This window comes from Oreochromis niloticus, linkage group LG13 (genome assembly GCF_001858045.2).
Source record: "Oreochromis niloticus isolate F11D_XX linkage group LG13, O_niloticus_UMD_NMBU, whole genome shotgun sequence".
Taxonomy (NCBI): domain Eukaryota; kingdom Metazoa; phylum Chordata; class Actinopteri; order Cichliformes; family Cichlidae; genus Oreochromis; species Oreochromis niloticus.
In genome coordinates, this window is record NC_031978.2 from 25979095 (window position 1) to 26005268 (window position 26174).

General features: G+C 39.3%; 1 protein-coding gene across 4 annotated transcripts in view; it reads right to left on the reverse strand.

The window, feature by feature from the left end:
• Positions 1 to 25903, reverse strand: part of rmdn2 (regulator of microtubule dynamics 2) — a 36174-nt gene extending 10271 nt beyond the window's left edge. The window contains exons 1-5 of one of the 4 annotated variants that reach the window (XM_003441237.4): positions 25616 to 25903; positions 21903 to 22357; positions 8382 to 8559; positions 8190 to 8292; positions 5810 to 5870 (exon numbers count right to left, since the gene is read on the reverse strand). In XM_003441237.4, coding sequence (XP_003441285.1) covers positions 5810 to 5870; positions 8190 to 8292; positions 8382 to 8559; positions 21903 to 22348 — 788 coding nt within the window. In that variant the 5' untranslated portion in view covers positions 22349 to 22357; positions 25616 to 25903. Of the gene's footprint in view, positions 1 to 5809; positions 5871 to 8189; positions 8293 to 8381; positions 8560 to 21902; positions 22358 to 23490; positions 23592 to 23679; positions 23818 to 25615 lie in introns of those variants that run through there. The other 3 variants (XM_005473799.3, XM_005473798.4, XM_005473800.4) reach the window with 3 other exon arrangements.
• Between the last annotated feature and the right edge of the window lie 271 nt (positions 25904 to 26174).

The window sequence follows — 26174 nt, forward strand, 5'->3', positions numbered from 1 at the left end:
CTCAATGATTAACACCAGCATTCAGCGTGGAGCAATTCAAACAGTGTTTACTAACACACACATTCCCCAAGAATAGAATTGGTAGAGTAGCTAATTATTGGACCATTATCGGACCAGCAGCTGGACTGTGGGAAGTAAGCAGATGTCTGTCTGTGTTAGAATCTGCAAACAGCATACAGGAGATCAAGTGTGGCATTTTGGGGGTTTATTGTCACTCTGTGAAAGCAGGATTGAAATGCACCAGATCCTCAGTGGAGTGTGGGCAGAGGGTAAGTGGAGGGAGTGTATGAGGAAATTAGATGCGAAGGTGTACAAAGGTGCGTTTGCCCTCAGGGCCTACCTGCTGTTGTTTATCCTTTCATTTTTACTGATAGTTGAAATTCTATCTCATATTTGAGTCTCTAAGGCAAGAAAAGAAAAAGGAATCGGGAAAGAGTACAATAACAGGAGCACAGAGCTCTTAATTGTGCAAGGTCAGCCCACGTTGTTAACAGACTCAATGACATCACAGACTACACTTGGCAAAAAGCCCCAAGTCTCAGCTGCACGGAAGAAGCAGCAGATTGACTTTGACCTTTACATCCAAACATACAGAGCTCCTTGAACTTTACACCATCAGGCACCTGCTCAGACTAAAAGCTGTACAGAAACAGGAGGAGAAACTTGAGGAATTTCTGCTAACCTGTGTGAGAGTATGCGAGTTTGCTCAAGACAAAATTAGTTGATTTTGTTTTTCTATGCGTGGGAGATGGAATTTATGGCACGATAAGTGTTCCAACGGTGTACAAAGAGGTGTGAAGTTTAAGCAGACACAGGCTTTCCAAGGCTGCTGGGAACGCAGCACAGCGCTGCCACTAATTACGAGGCACGTGTTTAAAATTAGGGTTGTCATTGCAAAGTTCAAAGTTACTCCATCGTCCTGTCCTCCTCTGTCTCCCTGCTTAATCCATGGGTCTTTGTATCATCAGTGAGGCTCTAAAGTCGGGGATTTACTTTGGATCAATGAAAATGCACCTATATACAAAGCCAGAGATACAAGAATGCCATCACGCCTCCCGTCAGTCAGCCTGCAGAGATTACACCAACAGGCTTCACGCTCAATGTCACCAAAGCCCCACACGTATGCGTATGCATTCATCTAATGTCATACACGTGGTCAATACATTAGCCCTGTTTTTTGTAAATAGACACAATGGCCAGAGATAGAGCGACTGATTTGAAAAATGAAACCTGGAAGAGGAGAAACTGAAGTATTAAGAGTTGACTGACATAGACATAAAATTAATTTTAGCAGCTCACAGTGTGGAGTACACTGGTGGCATGCAGGGGGTAGAGGTGCTCTTTGAATAAGTTAAGTGCCTCTATACACATCCAACTTCAATAGAGTTGTTATTCACCTTCTACTCAAAGAGACTCGGTGCATGACATAGTGGGAAAGTATGTGTAATCTCTCCTAAGGTGACCACTGTTACTTCATCACTTAAAGCCTTAAACAACCATAAAACCCCAAACAGAATGTGTTTTGTTCTTGTATGAGGTCCTACTGTCTCCAAACTATTTATTATTTTTTAATAATAGTTTTAAATTAGGAAGTCATTTTTTTGCTTTTAGTATAATCCTTGTTCTTGATGAGTAGGTGTAATGATGACATCATCAAACGTTCTTGATTTCTTTTTTAAAACAGAATGTTGTTTCTTAATTTTTTAACAATATTATTAAATTCATTCCAATTTTACTTATATTGTGCCTTATTTATATAGTTGCCTCAAGGTGCTTTTAGAGTATAGCTACTATAGTAAGGTCATAACTTTATTCTACATAACCACATGTAAACATACACATAATGAAGACCCTTTGATCTATAACATGTTACTGACATATTCCTGATTACAATTGCTTATATATCAATATTTGCTAGCAATATACTGTATTTTGTAGCCCTAACAAAATGAAATTAATTAATTGTGCTCAATTCTGGTTCTGTATTTTTTAATTCTTGGCCATAGTGCTGCTCCTTAAATCATCCACAGCTTGAAACAAACTGTCATGGCTCACTTCCCCTTCCTTCAGCAGACATTGTTGATACATTGATCATTTGTCATTTCATTACCGTCAGTTTCACTGCTTTAAAAAAAATGAAAACAAAACAGAAACACAAAACAGTGCTTCACTGAAACTATGAACCAAGCTGAAACAGAAAACTAAGAGTTCAGTAACGTTTTTCTAGTATTTCTGCAGAATATGTCATCTCTTTTAACTCTTGGCACAATCAGTCAGTCCATCATTAAAAGGCAGACCAAGCTTCCAGGTTGGATTCACTTGTCATGCCGTTTGCACCAGGTAACAAAAATCGGGAGGTTCCCAAGAATAAGAAGAAATACTGAAGCACGCCAGCAGGTGTGACATCATTTAAAGTGGGTGTCACTGACAACAGTAAGGATTTGCTGACCTCATTAAGTGAAACTTTAAACATAACACAGCAAATTGTAATTTGTTTTGCGTTAGATCTATTTTGATCTGGTATCATTCAGAGTATACAGTATTGGCTGGGTGTAATGAATGAAGTAACATAACGGGTGGGGTCCTATAAGGTGTAGTTCTGACTATGGGAGGCCAAACATTTCAAAAGCTTGACCAAAAAAGACAACACCCATCTGTTGAAGATGAGACAACCAGAAGATACGGCTTATTGTCCATGTGTTGTGTGCAATGTGCAATGGATTCAGTATGTGTCCAAGTCTTGGTCATGATGGCGACAAGTGCTGAAAAGTAAAAGGCTTGGAAGGGTTTTTTTGGCAAAAAATATTCAGTTATGTTTTTAAATAGTTTAAATTTGAATATACAAATATTTAATTTGAGCATCTTGACATTTTCCTAAATTCACACAAGAATCCAATAGAAATTTGCAGCAACATTTGCTTTGCATTTACGTTGGAAAATTCTCCTCACGGCAGTCTTAGTTAACTAATAATATGGGCCACGTTGTTGCCGTGCGTACTTTATCTGAAAGGTAAGAATGTCAAATCTTGTCATAAGAAATTGTGTTCCTCCAAGTGACAGTGGGTATTTTCTAAGGCTTTGATGCAAGTGAGAAAGGCTACTTTGGTGTCCATTAAACCTTGATCACGTTTCTCAAAATAATGTCCAATATCATGAGCAGTAAAAGAGTACAGTAAAAGTAACAAAATGAGTCCCTTTCATTGTTTATGTTGTCCGTTTTTAAATTATCTTCAAGTTCCCTACAATAAATGTTATGTAGTAAAGAATACTAGGGATTCAAAACATTTTCTTCCATGAGCCAAACTTAATTTCCTGATGGAGAAATCATGTAATTTAGAACTGCTGTCAAGGGGAAAGGCAAAGTCCTTCGAAGTAAAAGCCTGCCAACTAGACAGTTGACTAGTTCATTTCAGTGAGCCACTGGCTTAATGTTTTGGTTAGACTTTTGAATCATTTTACCACTTATAGTAGACCAACCAATTTGTCCCTTTCTAATCATGATGCCCTATTACACTATCTGGGATACTGTTGGCTGCAATAGACACCCCACTGTGAAGCATATTTGGCCTAGAAAAGCCAGGGCAGTTGCACCTTTGACAGAGACGCGGAGTATTTAGAGACATACTTTATGTGGTATGCCATGCAAACTGCAGATACAACAGAGCAGGTTTGTTTAGACAGTCCCCCTCACCCAACCTGCTCGACCGTCACTCTGCAAAGGTGACAGGAGTTTACTGGCTGCCATTTATAAATCCACTGCAATTTCAATAACGATTTGGGCTTTCAATTGTCAGTTGTGCCTACACCGTTTATCGCTTTTACATCTTTGATTTCCAGGTAAGTCGCAATCAATCAATTTAAACACCTTAAATGAGGTCACATGGCAGAAAAAGGTCCAAAAAGACATTCTTTCACTGGTATGTAAAGTCTATAAGTAGTTTCAGTGGCTGAGCAGAAACTGACTGGCAGCCTGTTTAATCAACATCTGTGAAACTGTGACATGCTAAACAGCATTCAGGAAAACAGGTGACAAGTTTTCTCACGGCATCGGTACACTAAGTAAACAGTTACCTCAGACATAAACTTCCTTGCAACACTGCCTGGCACCGTCCCCACTCCCTGCCTCCTCCCTTCTCAAAGTGCAGCTTTACCTACTTTGCTCTGTCCGTTCAACTTAGATGCCGTTTATGCTTGGTTTAAGAATCTTACAAATTCCATCAGTGGATACAGGATTAAGAATTAAGTTTTTTTCTTTTTTTCAAAGCTGTTCCTCTTAATTAGCTAAACAAACACAGCCTTCTTTTTCACCTGCTGTCTCGAGTGCTGCGGTATGTGCATGAGCTAATGCTAATTATTCCCTAACGAACAGAACAAATAGGAATTCTGGTGCAAGCGGGCAGTTTTCTGTGAGAGAACTTCGTGTGCGTATACATAAAGTAACCACATAATCTCAAATACACTGGACACTCATTTATGAAATGCAAGTAACTGCAAAAACTTTAAATTAGCCTGCATTAAGGACGAGTTTAAAAAAAAAAAAAAAAAAAGCTAGATAAATGTGCTCGCATTTTATTGTAGCTGTGCGCGTGTGTGTTCCGACGGAATCATAACTGTATCTAGTGCAATTTTCATCTCTCCATTTCAGCCACAGATTCCATCAGTCAAGTTTTGACATGAGCAGTATTTCAGATGAGGAATGCATTGGGGCCTACACAAATACAAATGGGATGCACGCCATCAGGCCCACTATGCAGAGCTAATTAAAAGCAAGGGGATTTTTGCCTGAGTCACAGACTGACTGGGGTGGTGTACAAGTAGAGAGGAGGTTTTCCTGATATCCTTTCCTTTAATTTGTCCGGGAATAATCTGTGACTGCCACTTACACTAAGGACCACAAAGGACAAATAATAGTCATTTTGAAAGGTCTGTTAGCATCAGATTCAATAAAGGTATCATTAAATTATGCTGATGTTTTGTGACAAGAACATGTAAAATGAAAATAAATGCCTTGGAGCGACCTGTTCAGCAGCACATCCCTAAGTGCTGAATACGTACAGCTATAAACAATGCATGTACAGCTTGCACTGCTGTGAAGCAACTACCAACCTGCAGAAAAAGTTAACTGTTGCAACTTCTGCAGACACGAGTTACTCCACTATAACCGTCAGTCGAACTGAGCCAAGCTTGTGTTTACATTCCTAAATTGGATGTGATGCTATCAGGTGGATGAGGGGCTGATCCGAAGGAAGGAGATGTTTGAGATGTAAGCTACTACTATCTGACAAGCATGCATGCTTTCACTGCATGCGGCAGTGCTCTGCTGAAGGACACAATTTCACACGTATTTTACATATTGCAGGGCTTTCTGGTTGGGTGTAAAGCATAAACCAACAAATGCATATTTAAATTGCTTTTGTCATTTACCCGTGTGAGTTTTCTCTTTTCTTGTTCAAGCTGCACTTAGTAGGCTACCCAAAGGAAATGCCTGAGTCAGACGTTCATCTATTCAAACACAAAGGAACAGGCGCTCTAGGGTAACACGTCACTCAACCCTACCGACACATCTTATCTGGGGAAAGTACCTGCATTTGTGCTTTCATTTGGTCTTATAGCATTTAACTTAAAATTAGCTGGATTAGAAATCTGCATAACAGTGATTCTCACATAATGGGACTTAGCTCACATTGAGGCTAAGCCTCATCTCAGACATCCTTCATTGATTAGCTTGTGAAAAATCAGAAAGACTTTATTGAACAGAAGAAAGTTGCATTTAAATGATAACAAGCAGAAGGAAACGGCTCAGACCTACCACTGATGACTTTCAGCACATGTAGGATTAAAGCTCACTGCTTCCTCGCCAACTTTCTTCCCTGAGAGGAAAGAGAAAAAGACAGATAAACGGATAATGATCCTCTGCTGAAACATAAATCTGACAAACACTCTGCAACCTGGACATTCTTGTTCTACGGGACAAAAGAACAGAGACTGGATTAGTACAATCAAGGGGTGTGTTGACTGAGAAAGCACAACAGGATACACATAAATCAAGAAATGTCGATGAGCACTGGATTAAAGCAATAAAACAGAAGTTACATCAAATGCAATCCAGGAAGACAGCTCAGTTTTTAATCCTTCATCACTTGGTGGAATGTGTTTCATTTTGTCCGCTCTATTAATATCTAAATGAATGTTAAACATGATGCTTTGCTACTTTAAAAATTCGAGCCTTTCACACTGTCAAATGCTTTGAGACAGGTGCCTTAGCAGGAAGCACCTGGCTTGCTCTGATTAGAGGTACAATGATGAGAAAGGATTACAGAGAAACAGGTCAATCCAGTCTGAAAAGGAAAACAAATAAAAAAAACAAATTAAAAAAAAAAAAAAAAAAAAAAAAAAAAAAAAAAAAAATCACAAAACAGCCTCTGTTTGGAAAAATAAAACCCACTGTGGTCAAATGTAAACGATTAAGAATAAAGCAAATTAGGTCAAAGAAAAAAATGTTTGTTATCATTAAGTCAATATGAAAGTATCCTCTTTTTTGAGCGTATCACCTATGAACAGGACAAAGATAAACATAAAAGGACAACTTTCTGATACAAGTATTGTAGATGCTGCTAGGGTCACCTAATCTTTTTAACACTTTATGTAGGAGATTCATAGGAGACATTTTGTTGTTACATTTTTTTTCAATTTATAGATAAAAATACACAAATGTCAGTTTTCATCTGGAACAGCCCAATCGTCAATTGAAAAACTGTCTTTGTTTCATTTAAGTGTACAGTACCATTAGCTCCACTGAGCCTACACTCACCTGTCACCTCATGGATTACACCTTGCTATTATTGCTGCTTTGTGGCACAGATTCAACAAGGTGCTGGAAACATTCCTGAAATTTTAGTCCACAGTGACACAGCACTATCATACATGACGATGTGAATCTCCTGTTCCAGGAAATCCCAAAGCTACTCTAATGGACTGAGCTCTGGTTACAGTGGAGGGTATTTTAGTACAGTGAACTCTGCCACTTTAGAGAAACCACTGAAATCACTGAGATGACACGTTATCCTGCTGAAAGCAGCCATCAGAAGATGCACTTTGGTCATGAAGGGATGGACACGGCCAACAACAATACTCAGATAGGTTGTTGCATCACACCACTGCCAACTACCTGAACCTTTGATACAAAGCAGGATGGATCCAAGTTTTTAATGTTGCTGACACCAAATTCTGACACAGCCAATCATTTTGTCAATCTTCTACTGTGCAGTTCTGGGGAGCCTCTGTCAACTGTAGCCTGACCATTCTCTGTTTTCAGGCCTAAAGATGGCTGTGTGGAACAATCCCAGTAGATCAGCAGTTTCTGAAATACTCCGACCAGCATGTCCTACAACAACAACTATACCACATTCAAAATCACCTTCAGTACTCATTCTGATGCTGAGTTTAAACTTCAGCAGGTTGTCTTGATCATGTCTACATTACTAAATGCACTGAGTTACTGATTACCTGATTAGATATCCATGTTAATGGGCATCTGGACAGATGTACCTAAAAGCAGCCATTGAGTTTATTAGAATTAGAACCTAGACTTATTGTAATTAAAAAGATGAGGTACTAGACACCAATGTTTGGGGGTTTACCTTGAATAGAAATTAGAGTAAATGACTAGAATATAACACTATACAAGGATCTTTGCACTGGTCATGGCAGAGGTTCCCAAAACTGTGAAAAGTAAGTTTTCTGTCTGATTGTTGCTATTTGTAGGGGATGGCTGGATCAATAGATTACATCAATTTTACATGACAATATAGAGTGCCTCGAGAAGAATATTGTTGTGACTCAGTGCTGTTTAAAGAACTGAATTTTTCTAGAAGTGCTGCGTAATTAACTTAAGCAATATGTTATTATAGTAAAGATACATGAACGTGTTGCATCCAAGCTAGTATGACAGACAAATACCAATCCAGCCCTCTTAAAATGAAAAGGGCTATGTTTGGTCCAAGCTTGCCAAGCGCTCCTGCCAATTCCCTGACATTGCTTAAAACCACATTTGGATTTGGGTTTTCCAGATGAGACACTGACTTTTGGGGGTAGGCCAGTGTAACAGTCAGATTTATTATAAAATAACATCTCATATCCAGCGTAGAATGCTAGTTAAACGAGGCATGAAACAAGTTTTTGTAAATTACCAGTCTCTGCGTAGGTCTTCTTCTCCTCCAGAGTCAAGCTGATGTCATGAACGTCACAGTAAGCTCGGGTTAGCCGCCAAAGAAACGTTGAGTTTTGTCCAAACTAGAGCAGTACATGAAAGTACACAACTCCATCACACTGTTTTGTATTTATTATGGAGACAAACACGAATTAATGAAATGTATACACACCTCTTCTCTTTGTTCCAAAAGGATATTAAGACTTTCCCGTTTGTCAGAGTCACAGCCCTGATGCAAACGGTCAATCTGCTCAATGAGGAGAGACAACTTGTCCACGGGATGCTCTTGATCCCTCTCTTCTGCATCACTTAGCTCATCCTCCTCTGAGTCTGTCAGCGCAGTCATGTACCTGTAAGTGCAAACAAACGGCAAAAGAATGAGGTGCAGCTTCATTTTGCTGTCAGCATGTGCAATTAAACGTTACTGATGTGGATTAGAAAGCTGTGCTGAACGCGTACATGCGGACCACACTGTCTCCATCCTGCTATCAGCAAGGTGCATACGCTGACCTCAAGAAGAATTAATAAACCGCCCTACATGTGAGGTGAACTCACCCCAGCTGAGGAGCTTTTCAGATCAATCAAAATCCTGTCATCATGAGAATTTTTACAAGCCACTCTGTGCCAGATGCTGATTATAAAGACGCCCTATTCACTGCCTGTTTATGCAACAAAAAAAAAAAAGTCATCAGGTTTGTTTATATAAGTTGGTCTGTTAATTGTTTAAAAATACTAGCTCTTAAGGAATTCCTAAAGTCTAACTTTAGTCACCTGAAGGCTTTTTCACAAACACAAGGAGACTTGTTTAGCACTGTGAGGCACGCAATGCCTGTGTTAGAAGTTTTATGGTGCCCTTTCAATGGCTGAACACGCACACCGACTCCCTAAGTTAACACTTAAGTAGCAATGGCAGAAAAAAAAAAATACCCATATTAAAAAGGCAGGTGAAAATGAAAGACAGACAAAGGTAAAAAATATGAAAGGCTTCTATTAAGTGTTGGCAGTGGCTGCATGTGCGTCATTGGTGGTTAAGAGAATGTTTTGGGCTGTGAGCCATGGTTCTGAAGGGATGTGTCGGAGCGGGCCTCAGACATAAACCCTGTGGACCCAACAGGTGCCTTGTGCTGCAGGGCTGCTTGCCAGCTCCACCCCATAACACACACACACACCTACAGCCCTGAGTGCAGTGATTACAGGAGTAATATGAGGGCATTTGAACTGCAGAGATTTTCCTTAGCCAAGAAAGCAACTGTTGACAATAAAGTGCCACTACAGTAAAAGTCAAGTGCACAAATCGACTTATACACTGAAATTATGGGAGGTTTTCCCACTTTTCAATCAATTTTACTTCAATGAAAATGCTTTTTAACCCCTATTATCAATATTTTTATACAAACAGTTAATTGCATGATAGTATACACTGTAGGAAAGGTGACCAGCTACCGAGAAATATTACATGACGTGGAGGGGTTTATGTGTCCCAGGGATCCCAGAGGCTATGTTGTCGGGGGGGCTTTTTCCCCGTGGTAGGCTCTCCCATGGCAAATTGCTCCTGGGTGAGGGACCAGACCAAGAGTGATTCAAAAACCCCAATGAGTGAAAGATCTAGAGAACATTTCACCCTGCCCAGGATAGGGTTACTGGGGCCCTGCCCTTGAGACACCTTGGGCACCAAGGGCGAGTGTCTGGGGACACGCCAGGCGGGATGACTGATTTTGTAATCGTATGATCAGATCTGCAGCCGTATGTTCAAGACACTTGGGTGAAGACAGGTGCCTAAATGTATACTGAGGGTTACCTTCAACTCTTACCACCATTGACAGCATTCCGAGGGAGAATGGGGACATTGAGTCCGAATAGACCATGTTTAATACCTTCATTGCTCAAGTTGTTCCACTGAGCTGCAGCCACAAGGTGGTTGATGTCTGTCTTGGTGGTACCCTTTGAACCAGATGGTGGGCACTGAGCCAGTTAAACAACTCCTTGGAGGCATCCACCCCAGGGGATGAAGTTTACCCTGAGTTCTTGAAAAATCTGGATGTTGTTGGGCTATCTTGGTCGGCAGGAATGAGAATCAGCACCTCCAAGTCGGAGGCCATGGTCCTCAACTGGAAAAGGGTGGAGTGCCTACTCCAGGTCAGGGACAAGTTACTGCCCCAAGTGGAAGAGTTTTTCAATTCAATTCAATTTTATTTATATAGCGCCAAATCACAACAACAGTCGCCTCAAGAGGCTTTATATTGTAAGGTAGACCCTACAATAATACATACAGTAGAGTTTAAGTATCTTGGGGTCCCACCAGGAGGAAGCCACAGGGCAGACCCAGTATATGTTGGAGAAATTATATCTCCCAGCAGGCCTCTGGGAACACCTTGGTGTTACCCCGGACAAGCTGGAGGAAGTGGCCGCAGAGAGGGAGGTCTGGGCCCAGATAAGTGAACGAAAATGGATGGATGGACTATCACTTTTACCACTGTTATAAATTTGAGAATTGGACTGCATAAAGATTAATCATTTGCCATAAAGTCTGGAATCTATCAGCAGGGTTTCTTTCCTTCGAGCTGTCTTTAACTTCAGAGGCCCCCTCTGCCTTACTTTTTATCTTTTGTGAGCGAAATGCATGCACTCGTAACGTGAGTTCTTGCAACAGTGAAAGACCTCTATATCAGAACAGTCTACGGGTGGAGGAGAAAATGAAAAAACAAAACTATACAGCAATATTTATACAGGGACATTAAATGTTAATATTTTATTAAATACATTTAAATAACAGTCATTCAGTCAAATAGTCACAGCCTGACTTGAACTGACTGAAATAAATCTCAGAGAGATTGTTATTTTTTGAAATAAGACATGATATTGAAATAAACTGACTGATTGTTTTTAGAAAAGCGCATATTTTTCCCCATTTGGTAAATCTGGCTTTTCATGTGTTGTACATAACAAATATCCAAATATCTACATAAATAAATAATATAAAAACAAAATCAGATATATGTATTAAAACTTGGGTCATTATTATGTGCCCGTAGAGGCAGAAACATTAGTTAGCACAGTTTAAAACAAGTGTATGGTCGCATGAGTGTTTTCAGCAAGGGTAAATCTTATTGCTCAAAGTCAAAATTTTTAACTACAGGATTGATTTTTATTTTTTTAGCATTAGTCAGGAGTTTGAATAACTGATTCATTGGCTTGTCACATTCAGCAGCTTAGCAGGAAACAGAGAATCACTGTAACTGCAAAAAAAACCAGACTTTGCCTCGTATATATTTTAATCTCTGTTTGTTTTTATACCATCATTTTGAGATAGTCTGCCAAAGCCTTGCTACAATCTCCCTCTGCACACTAACCCCAAAGTAAACCCTAATACCTGCAGGCGAAGCTCAAATCATTTATTGGCCAATACATTTCAGCTTAAAAAAATCTGAATGTGGGTGCTTTTGTGCTCTTACTTTTTTTTTTTGGTCTAGCTGCAACACAGCACGCCGCACTAACTTGCACCAAAAAAGCCTTGCATTTATCTTTAGCCTCATTGCACTAGTCATTCATTCTCTCATTCATTCATCCTTTTGTCTTTTTAATTCATTCAACAGGCCTTTTTCCCTCCCTCACTGCAGTTACTCACTCAGTGGTGCTGGAGAGAGGCAGTGGTGTACTGAGTGATCAACGCATTCCTGTCACGCCATTCCACGGCTCATGAATCACTTGAGTTGAAAGAAAAAGAAGCTAAGGATCTATTTGTATTACTGTGTGTTTATGTAATGTACATATGTTTGTACAGGAACCATTATTATGTTGGCGGTGTTACTAGCAGCGCACAGCTCTGAAAGAACAAGTCTAAATATTGCCCCTACTACTTCAACATCGACCACGTACATAATATACAGAAGACCTCCTGTGACTTGCATGCAAATTGAATTTGGGTTAGGGTGTGTGTGGAAAAGACCTCACAAACAAAGACAACAGTATTACGAGAGAGAGAGAGAAAGGGAGAGAGACCTTCTGTGACTATATTCATGGTGCAGATTGGTGAAAAAGAATGGCTGACTTCGATCATAGTCTTTGACACCTCTGGATGACCCTGAAAATTGACCATTTGGTCAAAGCATTTAACAGATAATTAACAGATAATGTAGCAAACATGGATAATTATGTATTAGATTTTGCACAGCATCACACAGAATGATAAATGGTAAATGCACTGGTTCTTCTATAGTGCTTTTCTAATCCACCTGAGCACCCATTCACAACCATTCATACATGCATTTTTTTCTATGCTTGAGTGCTTTCTAATTAAAACTCACACACATTCATACTCTGATGGATACACCCGAAACTAACTTGGGGTAAGTATCTTGAATATTTAGCATGCAGACTGGAGCAGCCAGGGATCAAACCACCAACGCTCCAAGTAGTAGATGCTCTACACCTGAGCTACAGCCACCCCCATATAGCGTGACACTGAGGAATGTGAATCATGTGTTCACTTTATGATGACATCATTTAGCCCTGCTTAAGAGTCCAGCCCAAGTCCAACTGAAGTGTTACAAAGAGAAATTTATAACAAATAGCTTTACAAGCTTAAATTCATGGAGATTACTGTTATATGGAAACACCTAAAGAAAATAATAACAATATACAGCAAAAGGGAAAAAGCAAGTGCTGCATGGCTCTAGAGATTTATCCAACAGGTGTTCATTAGTAGTGTGAACACAAGCTCAATATAAAAAAATTACATTAAAAAGGAATTGCTAAATATAATTGCCAAAAATCATTCAACAAGTTTATTCTTGGTCTGTTTTGCCTGCTGAATTGCTCCAAGAATAAACTTACTACATGATTTTAACCTAAACAGAGTGGCTCAGCAACCCCTCCTCCTCCTCCCCTTTTTGTTTTTTTAAAAGGAGTAGAGCTTTGGTAACACAGCATGGGGGTTCAAACGGTGCTAATTGAAAGAAACCCCTTAAAAATGGGCTCATAATTAATTTTATCCAGTCAGTACTGGATCCAGTAAAAAGAGAACTTCTTGCTTTGTAATCAGCACCTGCACAAAGCTGTGAACAACACTGTAACTCCCCACTGCAACATTAATGGTTCCCGAAGCTTTACTTTCGTTTTCAAACAGGCTGTGCGCTCGCTAGGGGAGATCATTCAGTGCGCAGAGCCTAAGGGGGCAAAGAAGGAACCTCTCAATAGAGCTTAGTAATGGCACTTTCCACGGTTACCGCCTTCAAAACAAAACCCCAGTTACCATCCCAACATCACCGGGCCTGAGAACATGCAGCTCAGCTTATTCAGAGTCTGGTGACAGGTCCAATGAAAGCCTGCTGTGAAACAATGCCCGACTGACTGGAGCGAATCCAGTTATTTATTCTCCATCCCGCCCCCTAAAAACGCTGATGTCAACTTTCACTTTCCCTACCGACCTACAAGCCCGCTGACAGCGTCACAGACTTTGTCAACATGACCCCCTGCGTTGTGCTGGAAAAAAATGTAGGCGATAAACAACGCATCATTCATTTCTCACAGTCACACGATGACACTGCACATTAATAAAGAATAGAGCCATTCATTCCAGCTACGTTATTTTTATCTCTACTGTGTATCCATAAATAGCACTTCTATTAGGATGTGATAAAATGTTCCTGAAATAGCAGATGAATAAAGTGGGGATGTACGCAGCTGCACATTTGACATTTAGCTGCAATGTCGCCAAAAGTAAACAGGAACGAAACACGTGTAAGAGAGTCATCAACGTGACCAATAAACCTGTTAGAAGGCCACGAAGATATTTAAGATAAAAGCTACAGTACTTAATTTATAACAAAAGTTGGTATATTACAGCAGAGTGTTTGGCAATAGGCAGTAAGGAAGAAACCGAGTATAGAATAAGCAATTTATCCAACAGGTTACTCTTTTTGTGTGTTTTATTACACAACTTCCTGAGTTTGACGTGTTGTGATGGATTGCTTCCATCACCTGGAACGGTTTTTAATCAGCTAGGAAGCATCATAACTCTAGTGACAAAGGATTTGACAGCAGGGTGGCAGCAGCACATTTCTTGAAAATACCAAATGTTGCTTTGTTCTTGTAGCATAACAAATAAGAACAGCAAAGAGTAAAGAACACAGCTCAAAGAGCTTTCCAATGAAAGACATGTAGGCCCATAAAGCCCACAGAGCGAACTGGAGGTCAGTAAACGACTAGATTTGGCATTTTTAGATATATTCACACTATGATTATATACATAATTGGTGACTTGAAATGATGACTGACCCACAGACTCTGTGCACCTTGGTCTGATTAGTTGTAATAGCTAAATCATTGTCCTGATCGACCTCTGTCTGCATTATTAATACTGAAGCAGACTAAAATTAGTACTGGGAACCAAACTGGAACAGTATCGGTATTCCAGTTTTTCAAGCTTGACATGAATTTTATAAATACTACTATACCGATGAACAGGAAAATAGACAAAACACCCACTGTGGCTTTTCAAAGGTTTCAACATACCAAATTACCGACTACCAGGAGCGTCATGGAGCGAACTCCGAGGTTCTAATTATATGACACAACAATTATTATTAGCAAACACTTCACTCTAAAAGAGAAAACAAAGCAACATAAATCATTTGTCACTAGAGCCTGATTAATACAGGATTTTTAATGCTGATAACATTACTGCCCTCTGTTGGGCTAACTATGCAACGTTAACACTCTTTACATAGTTGAAGGGTGTTTCTGTCATTTTTCATCCGTTGTAAATTCTGACACCAATAGGTTATCAAGTAGCTAATAAAAGCCAATATAATCAACCTACTGATAAATTGACTATTTATAAGACCAAAAAAAAAAAAAAAAAAAAGACACCACCAAATGCAAGAGAGGTAATGCTAGCTAGCAGCTACTAACAGCTGCGCTGCAAAGTTTAGAAGACAAAGCTGAAATGAAGTTTGTCTTAGTTCTGCTGTGGAAACAGTAACAGCAACGCAAAAAGTGACATTACACTAAAAGCAGAACAGGCCATCTGTTTAGGGATGATTATAAAGACCTCGTTATATTAGTAACAGAACCAAAATGGAATTTATTAATTATTTCGATTTTTTTTTTTTAACTTTATACATTTATTTTTTTCATGATGACAGTAAAATTCATTATATTCTAGAAAGTCCTGAAAGATGAATGGGCCAATTAGCAAGAGTTCTGATATACATTTGGAGGAGCAATTGTTGGTCAAAAATGTTGTTGCTAATGGCCACCTGCAGAATAACCGGTCTCATTAAGAAAAGTGAGCATCAACATTTACTCTTTATACCACATCATCTGAATATAAATACGGATTACATACTGTACTGCGAAAACTTGATTGGACAATGTTTGACTGAAGCTGGCTAACGGATTAAAATGCTAATGATAAAATGCCTTTTTTGCACGATGTTTATAAGATCAGGTCTGTAAAGAAGCAACCTAAAAGGGAGTTGTGGGTGGTCAAACTTAACAGATATAGGTCAGAGACCAGCAAACTTGACGAGGAACTCATCAGACAGCTGAAATGGATGCATAGTATAAACCATTTTCCTCGAGTTAACAGATGTGTTTGTTTGGCTAATAGCCTTTCATTGAAGAATGAATCTGAGGATAGAGACGTGAATGTAGTGGATACGGACAGCTGCGAAGCAACACCTGCATGACGTCACAGGGAAGTTAGACTAAATCTTTTAATCACAAAGCAGACAATGAACTTCTTTTTCTTTTTCTAAACATTTCTGTGTGTTGATCAGGCTTGCCCGCCGCTAAACAAAACTCCTGCTTAAATCTGCTTAAATCAACAACTATCCGATGTCATAAATGCTTGTTTTTTTGGAAAAGGAAAAAAAGAAGTGGTAATGTCCTTGAGCTACAGCGACGTGATGTGAATAAACTCAGTGGGAACTGTTCAAGGATTTACAAGTTCCTACAAGACACCTTTAAATGAGGCCTCTGACAGCTTGGCACAAAGACAGTGTGATTGATGGGTCTGCTTACCTGCAGAAAGGTAGCTTTGAGGAAGTCGCCGTGACACATGAGCAGTGAATGGAGTAAACAGCTGGAACTTTTGACCCTGTACCCACTTTTGATCGACACTATGCCTCTCTGTAACTCTGCCGTTATGTCACACTAATTGTTCTCTTGTTTGAGTAAAACACATTATTGCACTCAGGTTGGAGGCAGGCTGTACTGCCAACACTGGTCACACCTGAAGTCTCTCTGTAAACAGAGGACAAAGTTGATTCATAAAAATAATCTTTGCAATTATGCAAACAGAAAAGCATTACACTTGAAGGAATGACCTCCAGAAAAGTAGAAAAAAGTGCCTTTGCCTGGTCGTACATATCACGTTTTGCAGCTTGCTTTCGGATTTGTTGAAGATCCTGTTTACACTTGCACGATGCCCCCTATTGGATACCTGCTTCTTTCCCCTCTGTGCTGTTTATAGAAGTAAATGATAAAGTTTAAGATATTTTTTTCTTTTTTTATTCATCAAAAGAGTAGCTGATTATGACTAACAGCTGATAAAACTGAAACCCGCTTTTTCTGGAGGGGCAGTAAAATGTTAACCTGAAATGTTTATGTGAAAAAAATGCACTAATCTTGCTAATCTTAAGGATTTGGATTTCAGCAAACTCATAATATCTTCCACCTAATGCTCAGAGTGTGGGTTTTACGGGGATAATTTGTGGAGATATTGTGCTTCGAGATGGCTGAAAAGACACGAAGAGGCTTTTGAAATTGATGTGAGGATTAGAAATCTTAACTAGGAGGGGGACGCCGCTCACTCCCTAAGGGGCTGGAATTTCTTCACTCCACTGTTCCCAGCTAACCCCCACACCCTCTGCTCTTACAAATAACAGAGCGGCAGGAAAGGCTCTTTAATTATAGGAGGTGTGTGCGTGATGTGATGTCTTTTAAAGCATAATAACCCCAACTGTAATTAGGAGCATTTGATGCGGCCGATGGCTGTCACTCAAAACCTGTGAACCACATTTGCTAGAGGGCAGTCTGACACCTCCCAACTGTTTCTTTAGCCAATCAGGAGGGCAGTGGCAGCGACCTGAAAAGTTTATACATCATGAAAGAGGGCTCCTAAGAGGTGGTGTCTTCTAAATAAGATCCAACTAAAGTAATTCATGCGCTACTGGCACAAGCAACAAGCACACCACTAATTAAACACTCCGAGCGCGCTGGATGTTCAGTTGGCCTACTTTATGTTGTTAAAAAAACACAAAAAAAAACAAAACTGCTCCAAGGCAGTACATTAATCACTGGGAGGATGGTAACAGAGATGGGGAGGAGTCATACACCTCTGATCCAAGGCTCACTGCACACTTAAAAAGAGCGCGGTTAGGATGTGAATACAGCTGCACCCAGTGTTGTGATGTCTATTTGGCACTTGACATGCTCCACTTCCTCCATAAATGAAGCAGGGGGTCAATCCAGGTTAAGTGGCTGGATAACAGATGAAATGTCTATCCACACCCAAGCAGAGATGTCAGTGCGCTAAAATATCCTCTTTCTGGTTTGGTGCTCATAGTTTATACAAGTTTCAGAGTTTGCATGTTCAGATTGTCTCCAGTTGGGTCCAACAAAAACTTAAGTGCACCTAACTAGTGAAAATATTAAGGCCCCGGATTAATCGTATTTAACTGTTGATAATGTTTTGATAAGATGAGATTTTAGCTGGTAGTCCATTCACAATAGACACATCTGTTGTTTCTGTTATCTATGGCTGGCATGGATTCAAGGCATCTTGGCAGGGGGTGGAGGTGGATGACTGGGCATGCGGTGTTTGATTGGTCTGCTGTTATCTGCAGCACCTGAGGCATTTCTACATACTGTCACATGTATAATTTAGTGCAAAAAACCAGCAAGCGGGTTTAACTGGTAAAGTAGGTGGGCCAAAAGTCTTCTAAAGGCAGATAATGATCAACAAATACGGCTGTTAACGTGTAAACTAACCCGAAACTAATTTACCACTCACCACCTGTTAAGATATTTATCTGCAGTTTATTTTTCTGTTTGCTTCTTTCTGATTAGAATTACTTTCAGTAAGAAATGACTACAGTCTGATGACTGTATGGATATAGATAATTAGCATAAAACTGATTATAATATAATTACATTTAATGCTCTTCAACCAGAAAGTGAGGCAGATATTTCCAAACCTTTTACTCAACTGTTATATTCTACAGGCTCATTGAGTGTAACTGAGTGAAGTGTGCTGGACAAACGGTGTAACAATGTCACCGATTCTTTGTGTCCATCTAAAAACATATTCATACTCTATACTTTATGAAGATAAAAAAGCTGCATTTCTCATGAGTCAAAATAAAATACAACCTCATATCAACAGCACATTAGGGCTGGGCTATATCATACCGTTCACAGTAATACCGGTATAATGTTAGGCAACGATAAGAAAATGAAATATCGCGATAGAATATGGGTAAAACGCGCATGCGCAGTGCCTTTGTTTACATACGCACATGGCGGCGACGCAGAATGAGAAGAGCGAAAGTGGATCGTTAAATGAAACGGATGAACCAGAATTGGTTTGTAAATATGCTGCAACTTCAGTGGTGTGGAACTGGTTTAGCTTTCATCCGTCAGATACACAACAAAGCACTATTTTTGGTAGAGCATGCTAGCGGGCCGTCGTTATTACCGTGTTTTTTGGAAAATACGGCACACTTAAAATCAATCCTTTGATTTTTCTGAAAATCGACAGTGTCCCTTATAATCCCGTGTGCCTTATGTATGAATTCTGGTTGTGTTTACTGACCTGGAAACGATTTTATGTGGTACACGGCGCTCGAAAATCTGTCAAATGTTTCAGTACGACTTTGCTAAGCTACAAACCCGCACCGCTTGATGGATTGTCGGAGCATTACGGCTATCGTAGGCAGGCGCCTCGCGGAGTGATACGTACTGTGCTTCAACATAATATTACCGTATTGTGTGTGTATAACCTCTTTCTAAGTTTTGTGGATATTATACATGGTTATGCTGAGGATATGTCAGCCAATTTCCACTGGAAATGCCTTTTGGTTAAACTGTCAGCAAGGAATTTGCATTTGCACTGTTAATTTTTTTATATAACTTTAATGCACTTAAAAAAAGCTGCTTGTTTAAGTGAAAATACATTGATGTTTTTTTTTTTTTGCACTAATAAAGTTGAGGAGTTCTAAAGTATTTTGTCTAGTGTCAATTATATCGTCAGTTATATTGTTATCGCAAATTTACAAATGTATATCATGATAAATATTTTTGGTCATATCGCCCTGCTCTACAGCACATGTTATTTTGTCATTCTTTCATAAAAACTAAGAAAATGCAGGAGCAGTGTATGGAGAAACAAATGACACCCCAGGATTCAGTCATTTGTAGCACCACCTTTAGCAGCAATAAACTGGCTTAATCGTTTTCTGTACGACTATCAGTGTGGAGGACTTTTGGCCCACTCTTGCTTCAGGTCAGGGAGGTTTGTGGGCATTCACTTATGCACAGCATTTTAGTCAGACTGAAATCTGGACTTTGACAGGACCGATTTTTTCAGTCACTCTGTTGCAGATTTGCTACTTTGCTTGGGATCATTGTCCGGTAGCATGGCTAATATTTAACATTCTAACCGAGAAGTCAAGTCTGAGATGTAGCTTTTATGTTTTTTGCAGGTTCTTTGAGCAGAGCCTGACCTTGTGGTCAGTTTTCTGGGATGTCCACTCCTGGGAAGAATGATATTCGTTTTGAAGGTTTTGCACTTGTGAATAATCCTTCTCATTGTATGAATGACGAACTTGAAATTGTTTGGAAACAACTATATAACCCTTCCCAGACTGATGAGCAGCAACTACTGCTTCCCTAAATAAAAACAGCTGATATCTGTCCTCCCCAGCTTTCTACTAACACACCTGAAGCCTCCAGACCTGCAAACTGACAAAACGTCAGCGTTCAGCATGTTCACACTTGCTGATGCTCAGATAATCAAGTGCATTTGATTAGCAGTAGATAACTCCTCTGGATAACTATATGGTATAGTTTGCCTTAGTTTTTGTTAAATGACAAATTAATGACAAGCTATTATATGCCATGTTGTTGTTCTTCTGAACTAATTTTAAGGTCTGCTAAAGACCAGATGATTTTTTTATGTCCCGATATGTAAAACATTAGAACTGAAAGAAGCTGTACTTTCCTCTTCTTGGCCTAACAGACATAACCTTAACATCACTGTTCTGAGGTTTTGGAGATCTTATTCAATTTTGGTTCTTCTGAATTTATGGAGTTTTTATTGCCATCTTAATTCCTGTTATTTTAGTGATGTTGAGTTTTGAATTCTTATGTTTTTGTCGAGTTTTTCTAATTTTTTGGCTCCTCATTTAATGTCGTTTTATTATTTAACATAATTCTAATGCCCCAGGTGTTTTTCCATTTGCCCTTCCTCTGTCTCATCTATGTGTTAAGAGCTCATTTTAGTCACCACAATGGTTGTGTTACATGCAAACAGTGCAAATCACTGCAAGCAAGTCACCATTTCCACATCTGGTCCTAAACCCTAATCAGTCCCATCTTCCTCTTCATCTTTATCAAAGTGTCTGTTTTGTTGTATTAAATTGGAACTCTTGATTTTTTTGCGTGTGCTTTCTGTTTCATTTTGGGCTTTTGCTTTAGCCAGATCACAGGTTCCCTTTTTGCTCAGTGACTCACTTCATGTCACTTTAATCTAACTAGCTGTTTGGCTCCCAGGAAACCACAGAAAACCATATACTTTTCCCTTCACAGAATATGAAATAAAAGTGAGATTAGAATTCTTCTTAAGTGCCTTTTCGTTCCCACATCTTAAAACAGACCACAAGTATGCATTAACTTTTGTTTAACTTTAATTACAGCACATGCTTTTCTTACACCACAGATTGACTTCTGCGATAATGTTAAGATTTATTAAGGGTGTAACAATTATGAAACCAAGCCAGAAACTGCAATAGAGAAGTCTGTAACTGACTTATGGAGACTAACTAAGGCCCAAAACCGTAGTTTTGGAGAAATGTTACTCACTTAATCCCTATTTCATAATTCACAAAGGAAGAACAGTGAACGACACTACAGTCTTACTTTACAAATATGTCATTATTATTGAGCCATTGCACTTCCTGCATCAGTCTACCGGCATTAGTACCGTGATATTGGCAGATTGGCCACATGCAGTGTGTGTGTTCCTTAACAGCACATGAGGTGCACATAAAAGAACTGAAAAGATGTATCGATTTATTCGATCTAGCGGCTTCTTCATCACATAAAATCACAAGCAAATTCAGAACTGCTGCAGCTAGTGAGGCTGGTCTAATGGGAAGGAATTGTAAGTAAAAAGTAGCATTTGTTTAGGTTGGGCATAATTTTGTGTGTGAATCCTGTTAATCTGATATTTTCAGTTTAAATCTATATGTATCTATGTGTATGTGAGCACAAGAGCGCATTAGAGGAAGTCAAATGACTTCTATGACTTGCTCGGAAACAGACAATTCAGGAAAGCATATTATTGTCATAGAATCTGTTAATGGAAAAGATTCTGATGTGGTCGTACATTTGCTCAGCTATTTTTAAGAAATCTCTAACCAGATAATAAAAAGGGAAAACTGAATTTCTCAGCTTTTAAAGTACTCACCCTCCTTCACTCTCTGCTTCCTCTGAGCTCCGGCCTGTAGCTCTGGCCTCAGCGACAGTGGCTGCAGTTCTTTTCCTTCGTGTTGGCGTAGTCCTGTGCAGAGAGCCAGTTCGCCGCGCCTCTTCACGTCCCCTGAACTCCTCTCTGACCTGGTCTTGCAGCGATGGCAGAGCGTTCTTCAACGCCTTCATTTCATCCTTCAGCTCCGACACACACTGAATCAAGGCTTCAAGGCGATCCAGCACTTCGGCCTGACCGCTGGGCAGACCAGGACCATCCACCAGCGTGAGACCATACCCTTGCTCATTAGTGCGGTGAAGTTGGAACCCCGGGCACGAGCCTCTTCGCCGAGACCTAAAACTTTGGTAACACACCACAGCCAAGCTGACACCAGCCACTCCAGCTAACGCTCCCAAAACCAGTACCTTGCTGTCTGTCTGGGCCATCCTGCAAACCTGAAGATACGAAAAGAAAAAAAACAACCTGAGCGTCACTGACTGCAGAAACTTTGCTGTGAAAGGAAGGTTGTAGTTAATGAATTGCTAATTCTTTTGAGGCTGCAGTTATCCCTTTTGCTTTCACACCTTTTCTTACCACACTTCTCCATTCTAGTCAGCTTTGCATTAGTACATTTTGATACAACACTATTGCCAACAAGCAACCATTTCAGCATTGACCTTCTGTGGCTCACCCTCCCCATGAAGGGTGTCTATAATTGTCATAAGCGCAGCTCTCATGCCAGCATTTTTCCACATTACTGTGGTTTTGTGAACTGAACTAAACTCAGAGATGTATTTATACTGTTTGAACAGGCATATCCTCAAACTCAAAATGAGTTTAATATGTTGTGATAAATTTGCTACATTTTTTGAGCTTTTAAAGTGCTTGAAATACTATAGCTTCAATGTAATGGGTTTAAAATATATTTGATTTCCACATCCTTAAATAAAAATGATGGAAAATATTGAAAATTTTCCATGATATTATTTTTTTCCACCATGCTAACAGAGAAAAAAAAAGCCCTTTCACTCACATGTGTCCCATGACTTGCATGAATGATCAGTGTCTGAAAGGAGCATTGTCAACACTGATTTCAATATGTACTTACTTCTTGCAGAAAGATTTGCCTGCACAGGGTGTACTTAAAGTGAAGCAAGGACACAACAGCGAGAGTTTAGCCATACGGGAAACAACACTCTCCTGTTTGGATAATAGGCTAGACTTTGCTTCTTTAAGACAAATGATCATGGCATTTAAATTCACATTTCACCTCCGACCAGCTTCAGCTTTTGAATTCTTTTTGATTAACGAAACACTCGATATAAAACACATAAAACGAGACTGTGCCAGCACTGAAAATTTCTGACATTAGTCAGCAAGTGTTTACAAAGACATATGCTAGTAGTGGCTAGCCTCAGATAATTGGATCAACACATAATCTTCAAGGGAGCGTGTCAGCCAGCAGTCAAACAGCAGCTACTACAGCCTGAGCACATTGAGAAATGTAAAAGCTATCACGGTTTTCCTTAGCAGTACCCTATGAGATACCACAGCTTCACTAAGAAGCTATCAGTGTTAATTAGCTTACAATTTAATGAAGTTATGCTGCTAGTCGCCAGTTACCAAACGATGTTCCAACGTTAAAAACAGAGCAACACGCTAACGTCACACAGATACAAAAACATAAACTGATCGCTTTCAGTAACAGAGAATCATCTCGAGGTCTTACATAAACAAAATGTATGTAAAAGTAATGAAAGGTGACATTAATATACACCTTACTGTAAGGTAAGGAAGGAGGCACTTGTCGGCTTGACAGCTGTCTGGTGCGACAGCAAAAACATTCCGTGCTGGCTCAGGCGCCGAAAGGAAGAGTTCCGGTTATGTGCCCAAAAAAAGTGATTGCTGATGGTTCTGTGTACTTATGTCTAATATATTTGGTTATACTGGTAAATGGAATGCTGTCGACGGGTTTACGAATGGGTTACATATATATATATATATATATATATATATATAAAATAAAAAATAATAATAAAGAAAGCCCGTTTTGCAATGATCTTTGTCACTCTGCGCTATTCTGCCTTATCTGTGTTCTATATTATAATGTATCCAGTCCTTTTTGGCCACTTCAGATATTTAATGTATAGTTGTTAAGATATTTCTGCTGCCACAAGATTTCTCTTGAAAATCCCATTTTAAATTTCAATGAGACATTTCTTAAATTATTAATTCATTTATTTATTTATTGATCCATCCATTTTCTTAACCTCTTATTCTGAGGGGACAGAAGGCTCTCATGGCCTAGCTGTCATAGGGTGATAAGCAAGATACACCCTGCACAGGTCACTAATCCATCACAGGCCCACTAATGACATGTCTAGTAGAAAGAAAACTCCAAATTTACATTAGATCTGCTTGCCTGTCTGTATTTAAGCCATTCATAAAAACAATCCTCTCTACCCTCTACCCTCAGTGCACAGGAAACTTTATTTTGTTAGTTACTGATTTCTTTTGAGTATGTTCATTTGGGAGAAGCAAGGGTGTAGGAGCCACTGCTTCTATTTCACCAGGCAGAATATGGGTGGACTATTTCAGTTACTCCACTGATGCAGCTAAAACCCTGTTGGCTGTCAAATATGCTTATCTGTGCTACACTGTGCTTACATGCATAGAGCACACTGTGACTTTGATGGAAGAGACTTCTCAGGCTCCAGCTCAAATTTTAACAGTTCTAATACTGCTTACTGTCTAGTGTGCAAAAGCATTGATCTAGCCCTGTCTTATTTTTTATTTTTCTTCCCAAGAGACAGACTATATTGTTTTGAAGGCTCTCCAGATTTTCTAAAGGGCTTTCAAAGTTTTCACATAATGGAACACTATCAACCATGGATTGGCTGAGTACAGAACAAAAGGCAGCAAACACGTAAAGAAGAGCTTTGACATCTTTCAAGAATCCTGGAAAACTATTTCTGAAGAATAACAAATGAACAGAAAGATTGCATAACAGGCTGTGCTGACTTACATACAATTTCCCAATAAAGTATAAAGAAAATAGGGTTGACTAAAGATTTTTGCACATTGCTGTATATTCAGCTGAATATGTGCTCACATATGCCCTATGTGGCAGTACAGGCCTGCACTCTAACAGAACAAAACAAATCAAAGAACATGGCTTTTCCTATCTTCCAACTATCTCTGTGAAACATGTCCTTCATGTTGATAAAGTGAGCTTTGATATGAAATGGATAACGCACAAACAACATCCTTATATGCCATTCAGATTTTTTTTCTTCTTGTTGCACTCCAATGTTTGCACTGCAATCACCTTTTTTTAATTTTACTTGTTGCATCTGTCAATTTATTTTTCAGTTTTTAAACATTCCTTGCTTAAATTTTTTCTCAACTTGGCGTCAACATGCGAGTTAATAATCAGGCACCAAGTGATCAAGGTCCACTACAATAGCAAATGTACCAGAACTGCATTTAGAAAACACAGATAATAACTGCTTCAAAATGTTATGTTCTTTACAATTTGCATCTCAGGTCGACTGTTTCCAGTCTCATATCCATGTTTTACCGTACATATCTTTCTTCTTATGTCTCTAACGAAAGTGCAAAGCAAACTTTGTCATCTAACTAGTTTTTAAAAATCCTTTTATGTAAAACTAGTAGCAATTATTCTGAAATAATAAGCGCAAACAATGACTCACCGCTGTGTATGCTTCACTCACACAAGTGTCTCTCTGCAGTGAGCCTGAGCAGAATGTCCTCCAGGATTTAAAAAGCTGCTAAGCACATGTATTATCACTGCATAAACCTTGGACCTGCACTCTGCAATCATGGAACTGTCCTTACAGGGTCTGATTAAACAGAGAAGCACTAAAGCATTAAAAAAATGATCTTCAAGCATATCAAGCTTTATCTGATAGAGTTTCCCTAGTTATCTAGTTATCAACATATATCATGTCCAATATAAATCCCCAAAAAGGTGACTTTAAAAATGGCAAAGGCCAAAAATCATTGAGTTTTCTATTTTTTTTAATCATCCTTTTCTGTTTATTTACATTACTGTTAGATGATCTTCTTCTTCCTTCATGCTTTTTTAAATCTGCACATAAAGACAAGTTCATGATTAATGGTTTGAAAAACATTTCATTCAGGGGAGGGAAAAAAAACAACCAACAACCACAATGTCCTTGATGACCTTACGAGTGGCTGAGTTACATAAATGACTTCTTTCTAAGATGACTGTGTTTATTTGATTTGGAA